At 35.6% G+C, this 13,036-nt stretch overlaps 1 protein-coding gene across 1 annotated transcript in view; it reads right to left on the bottom strand.

The window, feature by feature from the left end:
- The window catches only part of LOC306871741 (cotranscriptional regulator ARB2A homolog), a 180,316-nt gene extending 167,417 nt beyond the window's left edge, over nt 1–12,899 (bottom strand). The window contains exons 1-4 of the mRNA XM_079419866.1: nt 12,820–12,899; nt 11,719–11,857; nt 11,480–11,581; nt 5,792–5,892 (exon numbers count right to left, since the gene is read on the bottom strand). Of these exons, the coding sequence (XP_079275992.1) occupies nt 5,792–5,892; nt 11,480–11,581; nt 11,719–11,821 (306 nt within the window). The 5' untranslated portion in view covers nt 11,822–11,857; nt 12,820–12,899. The remainder of the gene's footprint in view (nt 1–5,791; nt 5,893–11,479; nt 11,582–11,718; nt 11,858–12,819) is intronic.
- Between the last annotated feature and the right edge of the window lie 137 nt (nt 12,900–13,036).

Raw genomic sequence — 13,036 nt, 5'->3', positions numbered from 1 at the left:
CATTCAGGTTCCGCTCCATTCTGATATGTAACTGCCATGGCTTTCCATAGAGTTTAACTTCAGAATGTAAAATGATCATCAAGTGTACAGTAACTGATACTGCATATGAAAAAAAAAGGAAGATTCAGACTTGATTTTTGCTGCTGTGATTTGATGCCATAATGAAAATGATTGAACAGCTAATAAAAAATAAAAAAAACGCTTATATTCTTTTCAATTAAGACAAACCATACACTGCAAAAAAGGTCAATTTTGAAGTACTATTGAGATTTGTATTAGTTTTGAAATGTATAATTATTTGTTTACCTGAACTTATTTTAGTGCTCATTTTCCTATACAACTTACTTTACTAAAAACTACTTAAAATAGCTATACTGATATCATGTTGCCTATATAAATACAAATTCAGGTTTCATCTCTTGCAGCTGGTGGAGGAACATCATATATGTCACCCTTTGAGCAAGCAACGGTTCCTAAATCAAGTTTGCTTTACTTTTATAGGGAGCTGTTCTTAACATAAAAACAAAACAAGCATGACTGATGCTATTGTGTGGGCCTGCAGTCACTCTAAAACAGCAATGTTGTGTGTGTGTGTGTTTGTGTATGTCTATCTACAGGATATAAAGTGTGTTTGTGTTTCTTCACATAATGAAACAGCTGTAACATTTACAGTAACATGACTTTCACTCATTTTTAGTTGCAGTACAAGTTATGCACCAAAGGTTAACTGCATCAGTTCCCAATCCTATGCAACTCCTCTTATGTCACTGTCCGATGTCCTTTCAATTAAAAGCACAAAAAAAACTCCCTCTGAGTCAATGTTTCTCTCACACACTCGCAGTATAAAGCCAATCAGTATAAAATGTGAGAAAGAGGGGAGTTATCTATGAAATCAAGCCATCTGGGTAGCCCTTCTTCATTAGAATACTGTATGTCTGTCATTCCACAGATGCAGAGAAAGATCCTCATTTATTAACAGCTTAATGCTCTCCCATCTGGAGTCGAGCCCACACTGTGTCACCTAGCGCTGAGAACAGTCACTTACAGCCCTCTACACACACTCTCTCTGTGCGTGCGCGTGTGTGTGTGTGTGTGTAAGATAACGTTCATGACCCTCCACCCACTGCGAACATACCAACATGGACCCACACAGTACCTGCCACCCACACACAAACTCACATGCCGTCAGACACAAAGTATGAATGCATAAAAAGCGTTGTACTGCCAGGGAGGTCAACAAAATGGCCAGGTAAACACACAAAACAAAACACTCGCATATATTGAGGGAGACACACATTCGGAAAAGGCAACAGACACCTTCATACTATGATAGGAAAGATGCACATTAAGAAATGTTTGCGTACAATTTTAGAAAAAAAAAAAAAAAAACTTAATTAAATGCATGCAGAGCATCTGAAGCCCCCCATCTATGCCGCCCCCTCCCTGCCCAGCTAACATGGTGATACAAACATACACCCCTCTAAGGCAAAGCTCTTGCCAATGTTCAGTGATGCAAACCAGCCAATGATCTCAGACTTCTGCATGTGTGTGTCTGCATACCCCCTAATGATGATCCCACCGTGATGAAGAGAGAGGAGAAGAATTGTGGAGAAGTTGGCTATAGAAATAGATGACGGAATAACCCCGAATTTCAGTTTGTCTCCAGCTTCTGCATGTACTGTACGTGTGTTCAGATTGCATTCAAAGATGCTGATTGAAACCAAACTAAAATACACAGGTAGGCTATTTCATGTTAAGAGAGAGTGTTTGGAACAAATACACTTAGTGCTGTCAAACAATTAATCGCATCCAAAATAAGTTATTTACATAATTTATGTGTGAGTACTATGTATATGTAATATGTATACACACACATGCATGTATATATTTAAGAAAACATACATAAAAATATGCACAGTACACACACACATATTATGTAAACACATACTTTTATTTTGGATGCGATTAATAGTGATTAACCATTTGACAGCGCTAAAATACACCTAATTTGATGATGGATCAATGAATTAATGAATTAATGAATTCAAGATGCCAGTGCAACAATATACATTTTGAAGATTACACATGATCAAAAAGTCTTTCAAAAGTCAATGAGGTGCAATGCTGTTCGGACAGCAAAGTCCCAAAATTTCCTCTTTTTGTGCTCCACAGAAGAAACAAATAACAACATGAGGGTGAGTAAATAATGACTGAATTTTCATTGTTGGATGAAAATAATTATGTCTGATTACAATTTATGCTATGCCTAATGTCCTATGAACTGAAAATTCTTGATAGGAAATGAACAACATAAAGAGCATTTATTAGACTGAATAAACTAAGACATTTATTATTCCACACTTCAACCATAAAGGTTGCAGGGAAATATGAAATGTTATTCCTTGTACTTCAACAACTTTTTTTGAGAGAAAACTTTCTCAATGCTTTACTTTGTGGGGAATATCCTTGATCGTTTTCTTTGAAAGGCGGGTTTCTCTTTGCCAGAACTTCCTTGCATTCTTTAGAAGAAAAATGGCCTCCGTTTCATATTTTTTCAACAAGACCAATGTAATGTTACTTTCTGGATTTGAATATAAAACTCACTATAACTATCAGGTAAGTCACTGACATAGTTTACCCTTACAAATCTGGCACACTTTACATCGCAAGTACTGAATATTTTAATTTTAAACGGGTAATAATTTGTCATTCAATTCACTTAAATGGTATTCATTTTTTTTTTACTACATATTTTCCTTATTTTGCACTGCTTTGGCAATACAAGACATGCCAATAATAATCATCAAACCTTATGGGTCGAGAGACTCTCTCTCTCAGTGAACCTGTCAGGGTAAACCTATGGTCCGGCAGCTCATTCAGGCCCAGCTGAAGTGCAAATTGGACATCTGGTGCTGCCTCCAGTCTCACAAAGACTCTCACCCACTTCTGTACCCCACATTCACACTCTCAAATCTGAGAATGCTGGAACACAGGGACACACCACCAACAGTGGCATTCACAGACACAAGACAGAGATAGTCAGAGCAAGAAATCAAGTTTTCAGCTGAATCTGGCTGTATGCATTATGGCTAGAACAGCACTGAATTCACACACTTCTGTCACATTCTGTGCTGATTGCAGGGGACAACCAGAAATTCTTTGGATGGATTCAGATATGGCGATGCATGCTTAACAGAGCTGAGAGTACTACATTCTCACTGGTAGCTGAATGCCTTGTCAAAGCAAAAATAATCAATGATTGCATGCTTTACTTTTTACTCCGTATTTCTTTATAATGTAGAAAAAAAGTAAATGTGCATTAAAGGAGAGAAATAGGTTTAATTGTCAAAATAATTATGATGATTGATTAAGAATTTATTTAAGAATTGTATATATCATGGTGATTAACATATTTAGAAACCATGGTATTTATATGGTACTTGAATACCAATCCCATTCCTTAAAGAAAAGAAAAAATACCAATGGATTTTTTTTTTTTAAAGAAATCTGGCCTCCATTTCAAATTTAACAAGACTAGTAGCACTTTCTGCACTTGGATGTAAAGTCGTGGGGAAGTCGTGACCTAATGGTTAGAGAGTCGGACTCGTAATCCTAAGGTTGCGGGTTCGAGTCTCGGGCCGGTAGGGATTGTAGGTGGGGGGAGTGAATATCCAGCGCTCTCTCCACCCTCAATACCACGACTGAGGTGCCCTTGAGCAAGGCACCGAACCCCCAACTGCTCCCCGGGCGCCGCAGCATAAATGGCTGCCCACTGCTCCGGGTGTGTGTTCACGGTGTGTGTGTGTTCACTGCTGTGTGTGTGCACTTTGGATGGGTTAAATGCAGAGCACGAATTCAGAGTATGGGTCACCATACTTGGCAGTATGTCACTTCACTTCACTTCACTAAAGCTCATATATGCATGTATGTATGTATGTATGTATGGATGGATGGAACATTGCTAGAGTAAATGGCTATGGTATTTCATAGCATATTCAAAAAGTCATAGTAAAGTGCTGAAAAGTGTTTTTTTCCTTCAAGTTTTGGTGTAAATTGTACTATGCATGACTGACTGTATTAGAGCATGATACTGCCGAAGTCTGTGTTGAACTTTACAACAACAAACAACATAGTTGGCATGGTTTTGTGCCTCCAATCTATTTTTGCAGGGTAGCTAGAAATGACTTGAGGGATGAGGTAACTATTTTCTTTCTAGCCTGTTTAATGAATGCAGGCTACCACAAACAGTACTTTAATATCAGGTGCCACACAAGTGATTTGATATCACATGCACCTATATTGCAAACATACATCACAAAATCATCTAACCCTGCTCAACCGAATCCTTTAAAATTCAAAACAATATCACAAAATCCAAACTGCTTTCACGTTACATCGAATTCACTCGAAATCTGGTCACCCGCTGTTCAGCTCTGAAACGTTTGCTTTATGTTTTAGCCACATAGACAGATATGCAATGATAAAAGGGGAGAAGTGTTTTGTTTTGTTCTTAAAGGGCCATTTCTCTTAGGATCATACCTGGACCAGAAATAAAACGCTCATATAATCCTAAAAGAGTCAATCTCTTTCCTTTGAACATCAAACGAATATGCACTACAAATAAAGCCAAAGAATACAGATGCAAATGTACAAAGATAATTAAGTGCATGTATACACAAATTAACTTAACACTCAGTGAACTGCATTTGAACTTTCAAAGCCACACGCAGGCTACAGCAGAAAAAGAAACTTTCCTGAAGGCACACACAAGTACACACACAGTCTAATAAGCCAATATGTGATACACATAAAAATATGAACAATCAACAAAAACCTTAAAGCTTATAACATGCACACAGTCCTGGAGTGTGACAGTGGAAGGGGGTTGGAAGGAGTAATGGTTGGTAAAGCGTGAAGGTGTGAACAGTTAGAGTGCTGTAAATCAGAGCTCACTCAGACTAAACACAACAACCAAAAAAAGAAGAAAGACAGTCTATAATGTATCAGAAAGACCACGTTCACATCTTAAAAATGTGAAATGTGAAAATACATTCGACTCAAATAACGGCCTACCCAAATATCAATACACCACTGAGATAAAGGGTTTTAAACTTTGGTGGTGCTGTATGGTTATAAAAAGTCATTTTGAAATAAGTAAAATGTTTTTGTATGTATACATACACTACCATTCAAAAGTTTGGAGTCATTAATTTTTTTGTTTGTTTGATTGTTTTCAAAAGCAGTCTCTAACTGAATATATTTGATAATACAGTAAAATAAATTAAATTGTGAAATTTTATTGCAACTTAAAATAAATGTTTTATATTTTAATATAATATATTATTATAGTTTTAAATTTTAATTTATTTCCATTTAATCCATTAATCCAGTCCCAGTGTCACATAATCCATCAGAAATCTTTCTAATATGGTGATTTGGTGCTCAAGTAAGTACATTTCTTATTATCAATGTTGAAAACAGCTGTGTTGTGACTTTTTTATTCAGGATTCGTTATTTAAAAGCATTTATCTGAAATATAAATTTTTTGTAACATTATATTAGTCACATTTAGTAAATTGAATGACTCCTTGCTGAATAAAAATTCAATCAACAAACAAACAAATAAATAAATAATACTGAGCCCAAACATTTAAAAGGTAGTGTAAATAAATCAATACTCAAAGATGTTCTATAATATTGAATTATTGCATACATAATTTCCCAAACTGATTTGTGAACATAACACAATATCACATTTTTATGTATTTTATTTTTAAATGATCAACATTACCTCTCCCAGCGCTTCATATCTTTTCTGGTTCCATCTGTGCAGGTCCTCTTTATAGTTGAAGACAAATGGCTCCCCTGTGTTTATGTGTCTCAACTGACCATCTACAGAAAAGAAAAAAAAAAAAACTGTATAATTTTGTAATAAAATCATATAAAAGTGATGTCTTCAATAGTTTAAGAATACCTACATTTGGTTTGTGTAGAAGGGCTTCCATAAACAAACAGTTTGCAACTCAATAAGAAAGACAGCGCACACTTATTCTGCTATCTATTCATAATACGGTTTGAGAGGCTTGGGTCCGAGACTGGACACTATTCATTTTATTATCTTTAACCTCTCTATAACATTTCTCCCACATTTCTACTTCAACAGCAGAAGAAGGGAATACTAAGGAAAATGCTAGTGCGTGAGGGACAGCATGAAGCCAAAGCCTTTGTGATCCAACAAGAAAAGAATGTCTTCCAACATAAAAGTAAGACGTCTTTGATTGGCCATGAGACATGAAAGCCTTGTTGTTTTCACAGCAAGGGCACAACATTGGCAGGCTTGAACTCAAGTGAATCACTCTTTACCTTCACATTCACCAATCATTTTGCACCTGCAGTTTGAGGAGCATCAAACACCTCAGCCAAACCTATTCTCAATGAGTAGCTGGGATCCAATGAAACACTGAAAGCCTTAGTATATGAGGCCTTGAGGGCCATCCATAGTCCACACAAAGCCTGCAGAAGTCATTCTACCTGTCAGGCTGTGACCTTCAGTTCAGCACCTCAGGCCTGCTTGATGTGCATCATTCCCCTTTCATGCAATTAAATACGTTTGGCTGGCGTCCCCCCATCTGGCAGGTACAAGCCCTGCGAACGGCTAACGCTTCTCCTGCCCCCCGTACTTCAGCCTTCTGGGACGTCTGGCAGGCCTTCCTCAGACAGCTGGTGCTGCAATAGCGGTCTCTCTGCCACTGTACCTCAAGCCACCAGAGATCTGAGAGCGTGTGCGTGCGTGAGTGAGTGTGGCTGGACCGCTGCAACTGTTCCCTCCTATGAGCATCCTTTGAGGGGCTCGTTTGAGAATGGGCCAGCCGACTTCACTCAAAGTGACCCACTTGAATGCCACTGTTCTGCCAAGGCTGGACAATGAGGCCTGGCTTTTGCCAAGTACTGATGCTGCTAAACAGCTGCTGAGGTAAACAACAATACCATGCTTGGTTAGGACTAATGCAGTTTCAGGGAAGGGCTGAATGACTGGCATATGTACGCAATCCCATCCACTTTTTGGACAACGATTTTTTTTTTTTAATTAGTCAATGTGTGCTATACTATATTGTAGAACTGACACACAACATCTGTCTAGCTCAACCATACAACCCTGCTACCTACGTTAGTGTCGTTAAAAAATTACTTTCCTTCATTTAAGGGCAAAATAAGTCTGAAACCATATATTAACATTTGGTCCCAAACTAGCTAGCCCCTTGTGAGTGAGAGCCAGACTTGAAACATTGTAGCTTACTATTACTTTTTAATGTTTAAAATATAAAGTATGTATTAACTGTATGTTATTTAACTGTATATACTGCCGCTCAAAAGATTGGAATCAGTAAGATTTGAGTTACAGTAGTTAAATAAGTTTCTTCTGCTCATCAAGGCTGTATCTATTTGATCAAAAATACAGAAAAAAAAGTTATTTTGTGAAATATTATTGCAATTTAAAAATAACAGTTTTCTATTTTAATATACATTAAAATATAATTCATTCCTGTGATCAAAGCTGAATTTTCAGCATCATTACTCAAGTCTTCAGTGTCACATGATCCTTCAGAAATCATTCTAATATGCTGATTTATAATCAATGTTGGAAACCGTTGTGCTGCTTCATTTTTACTTTTTTTTTTGGAGGGGGGGGGTCTGTGAATTTTCTTTTCTTTTATTTTTTTTAATTCTCTGATTCATTTAAAAAATCAATTTTGTGTTACAATATACAATGCTATTCAAAAGTTTGGGGTCAGTAAATTTGTTCTTTTTTTATTAGGACTAGGATGAGAGTTGCTGAAATCGCGTTTGGTCTCGTACTGTATCGTGTATCTTGTCAGTGTGTGCACTTGCTTGGCCATTTGTATTTGATAAACAGGAAAGTGGGTCCAGCTGAATTGAAATGATCATTTGTTAGATTGGTATAATGAAGGTTATTATACCGCGGCAGCGGTCGCGGCAGTCGTCGTGTGAAGCCCTCTTAGTGTGAAGACCAAAGAGTGTAAAGACCATCGACTCTACCGTGCGACTCCACCGGGCAGGGACACCGGCAAGGGATAGTAGTAGCTTTTTATTTAATTTTTTCATTGATATGTTTATTATTGAAATGTTGTTGTTATATGCATGTGTTAATTTTATTTAATTTCTTTCTTTTCTTAAATATGTGGGTAGATAGTATTTATAGAGTTGTAACTTTTTAGTTTTAGTTACTTTTTCTTATTTGTAAGTCGCTTTGGACAAAAGCGTCTGCTAAATGACAAAAGTAAAAGTAAGTAAAGTATTCATGAGGGATGTGTTAAATGAATAAAAAGTCATAGTAAAGACTTATATTGTTAGAAAAGATTTCTATTTTGAACAAATGCCGCTCTTTTTAACTTTGTATTCATCAAAGAAAAAAGTATCACATGTTCCAAAAAACAATATGAAGTAGCACAACAGTTTCAACACTCATAATAAATCAGCATATTAGAATAATTTCTGAAGGATCATGTGACACTGAAGACTGGAGTAATGATGCTGAAAATTCAGCGCTGCATCAGATAAATAAATTCCATTTTAAAGTATATTAACATAGGAAACCAATATTAGCAATTGCTATAATATTTCACAATATTGCAGTTTTTTCTGTATTTTTGATCAAATAAATACAGCCTTGATGAGCAGAAGAGACTCCCTTAAAAAACATAAAAAAATCTTACTGATTAACTTTTGAGCGGCAGTGTATATTGTATATCCATGCATATTATTACATGGCATATAAAGTTACATGGTACAAAAAGTCTTTTTCGGGTGCTATGAGAATACCATTGTTTTGAATATGCTTTGATATTCTTTAAAATACCGTACCAATAGCATTTATATACATCACTGTTCAAAAAATTGGGTCGTAAGAATGTTTTTTAAAAGAAATCTCTTATACGTTTACCAAGGCTTGCTTGGTTGTTAAATTGATTGATTGATTCAAAAACTACACAAAAACATTAATATTGTAGAATATTATAACATTTTAAAATAATGCTTTCACTATTTTAATTTATTATAAAACACAATTTATTCCTGTGATGAATTTTCAGCACGTATCCTTGCAGAGTAAAAATATTAATAATTAAAATTAAATTAAATTAATTCTTACAGACCTCAAATTTATGCATAGTACTCCCCTTACTTTTTGTAACGGCACCAAACATTCCTATAATAGAAACTGGTTTCTAACATTTCTGAAAGGATTAAGAAAGATAGGCCCATCTATTCTACTATTGATACAGAGGAACAATTAAACCTGAAAACCAATGTTAAATCTAATAGTGACCTCTCTGATTGCCAATGCCTGAAGTTAAAATACTCAAAGCATACACACTAAACACAAATAACCTTGGGGCCTCATACTTTTGCAATCACCCTAGTGCATGGCTCCACAAAAGGAAAAACAGCTTTGAAGATAAAAGATTGCATAAGCACTTTCATTCCCCTCATTCTCAAAGCTCCTGTACTTTTTGCACAGTTAGCAGGTGATAAATCCAACATGGCTAACTCAGAGAGTATTACACTATTCGCTTTCATCATTAGCTGTTCAACAACATGTACCACTAAAAGGCTGTATATCAACAATGAACTCTGAAAGCATGGTCGCTCCTTTGAGATAGGATGGGAAAGAGAATTAGAGAGAGAATGAGAGAGAGAGAGAGAGAGAGAGAGAGAGAGAGAGAGAGATTGAGATGACATGCGCTAGCGTAAAAAAAAAGAAAGTACCTTTAAAAATCAATTGTGCATTCACAAAGGGGTGAAGAGAAACACTACTACCAGAAGTGCCTAACAGAAGGAAGAGGCGATCTAATGAAACCAACATGCAGTGGAAGTTCAGCTCCATCGTCTTCATAACACAGGCTCTCTGAGGAATATCCCCCTTCAACTTATTCTCCCTGCTTTAACCTGGCATAATTAGCATGCTTTCTCGATTTTTAGCTTAATGAGGTATACATAACCTTGGATTTCCAGTAATGAACGAGCTGAAGGCGGACTGGGATGAAGTCATCATGTCACATGATTTTGGGAAGGGGGAAAAAAAAAACAATTTCAAATGCATATGTATTTCTTGTTGGGTTTTCTCAGATCACTGATTAAAAAAAATTAAAATAGAAGAAGATGAGAGAAAAAATGCACCAAAATTAAAAAGCAGTTTCCACAAATAGGGTGAACTGTGATTTCCCATTATTTGAGGGGAAAGAAAGAAAGAAAGAAAGAAAGAAAGAAAGAAAGAAAGAAAGAAAGAAAGAAAGAAAGAAAGAAAGAAAGAAAAGCTCTACTATTTGACCCTGTTACCAAAGTTATTGAAATTAATTATTAAAATTAAACTAATATTTTAATTTAATTTATTGTAAATATTTATCTATCCCTAACGAATTAAAACTTAATTTAGGCAAAAACTGCAAGTAATCTTGACAGAATTTGACATAAATCTTATAAATGATTTCACATTACTAAAATAATAAGAGTAATTTAAAAAAGATCATTTTTATGTTCGTTTAATAATTATCCCATCACTCAAATCAAGGTTTTAAACTATATTTACATATGTCCAGTTGGTATTTGTCTCATATAATATAGTTTAACCATCAACATTTTCTAAAGTCTAAGCACTGATTAGTTGACTTTTTTGTAAAAGCGCTATATAAATGTAAAGAATTATTATTATTATTATTATTGTTAATTATTATTATTTGTATACAATCTGAATTATTGCTAGAAAATAACATCACTCAAATCAAGGATTTAAACATTTATATTTGCACACTTACACAAATCTGCATTTGGCTAATATAATGTTTAGTTTAACGAGTAACATTTTCTAATGCTGTGCACCCCATTGGCTGACCTAAAACCCTATTTTGAATCCTATTTGAGTAAAGTGACAAACACCCTGCATTAAAAAGCTAATGTTCAGAACTATTCTTTGGCTCAATGGTCATTCTACATTCATCTCAGAGAGTGGGAAAAGAAGTTACAAAGTGAAACTTTCTTATGAAATCAAATAAAAGTGATACTCTTCACTGAGAGACTGATATAAGGTATTCCAGACGCTAACAGGAGGCGTTTTAGAGAGAGGAGCAAGGTTATGCAAATCTAGCCGTCAAACAGAGCACAAGGCTGAGTAAGCCACTGACAGCCCATAGCATGCACAACTTGTCCATTCAGCTGCCACAGACTCCAGAGACTCTGAAACAGACAGCGCTATCACAGCCTGCTGCCTGCTGTCAATATCCAATGAAACCCTCTGCACACATCTAATGCATTCAAACCTTCAGAACCACAGACAAGATACAAAATCATGTTATTAAAGTACAAGCCCAAACGCTATTTGATGGTCTAGATGGTATGTATGTCATAGTGTGAAATAATTTACTGTCTAAAAATGTTTAGAGTGACGACGAGCGAAAGGTCTTACGCTCATTGAAGGCATATTCAAACTCATCCAGAGTTTCAGGAAAGTTCAGTGGAGGTTCGTCTTTTTTCATCAGCTCGTCTAAATCTATCCTGGACAGTAAATCTAGAAAACAAATTAATTAATTATTGTTTTAAATAAAATAATAATAAACACACAAAGCATCCCCCTTAAAAATAGTGTGATTTAATTTCTATTTGTATGCATGTATATTTGTGTGTATTCATAACTGCTGGCTTTACCTTTTAGTGCAGTAGTTTTTTCTTTTTCTTCTTGTGCCAAGAGCTGGGCCATAGTTATCCAAACAAAACAGAAGAGGAAGAAGATGCTGGCTCTGACAGGCATGGAATCACCACTACAGAAATGTTACTGCATGTCACCCTGATCAAGAATAAATCAATATGAATAAACAAACAAACAAGCCTCCAATGCTATGACCTTTATTGTAACCTCTAAATTTGCCTCTAAATTCATTACCATGAATGCATATAATGCATTATAGAAATTTATATTAATGCATAATAAAAAAATATATATAATGTAATATTAACAGTAACTATAACAGCAAAATTATAAAGCAGGAATATTCAAATATTTCAAACGTTAGACTGACTGTCAAACTGCTACAGAAGTGTCACAAATCATTCAAATAAAATAATAATAATAATAGCAAATAATAAACAAATCATTAAAACATGTGATTATGACATATTATAATGCATATTATGCTTAAATTTATCAGTTAAATCATGTTTAAATAATATTAATACTGTCAATAACAATCAATAATGTTTGGGACACTGTACACCTGTCCTGTGATAAACAGCTGACCAAAAATATATTAAATGTATTTAATGATAGCTAACTACATGCAATTTTGATTAGTGCAACTAATCATTAATAATAGCAATAACTTGATTACATACTGACTTTTTTTCGTTGAATCTAATCGTACTTTAATGACAGTGCACTTTGATCTGACAGGTCAGACTGTTTATGGTGGTAACTAGCATTAAGCTAACAGCTTGGTTCAGGTCTAAAAGCAAGCGTGCTGAAGTGAGAGACTCACAAGCGCCTGAATCTCAGTGTCTGCATTTAGAGAAACTGTGAAAGCAGCGATCTGCTGTCTGCGACTTGATCGGAGCATGTAAACATTGTAAAAAATTCCCTGCATGGACCCCAGCCAGTGTTTATAAACAACTACTCATCACACAAATGGGAGGAAAAACTTCACATAGCACAGATAGTTAAAGCAGCTATACGGATCACCCTGCTAAAGAGCTAGATAAAGACAGTGGGAGAGGTAAATATGTATTTGCATGCATGTCGCTCCGCTCACGTACCATAACAACAAGCACATGTGAGATTTCACACATCCTGCTTCCTCCTTCTGCCAAACAGGAAGACACGATTCCGTCTCCTCGGAAACGGAAGCGTGTTACACACGTGATTTAAACAGACAGCGCCACTTTTCACACAGACACAGAAGAGCAGTATATGATATACAAACGTTTTCATTACAGTAATAGGCAGTAAGCTAAAGCTAATAATGTCTGTGAT

This window comes from Barbus barbus, assembly GCF_936440315.1.
Source record: "Barbus barbus genome assembly, chromosome: 6".
Classification (NCBI taxonomy): Eukaryota; Metazoa; Chordata; class Actinopteri; order Cypriniformes; family Cyprinidae; genus Barbus; species Barbus barbus.
This window is presented reverse-complemented; position numbering and strand designations above follow the sequence as displayed.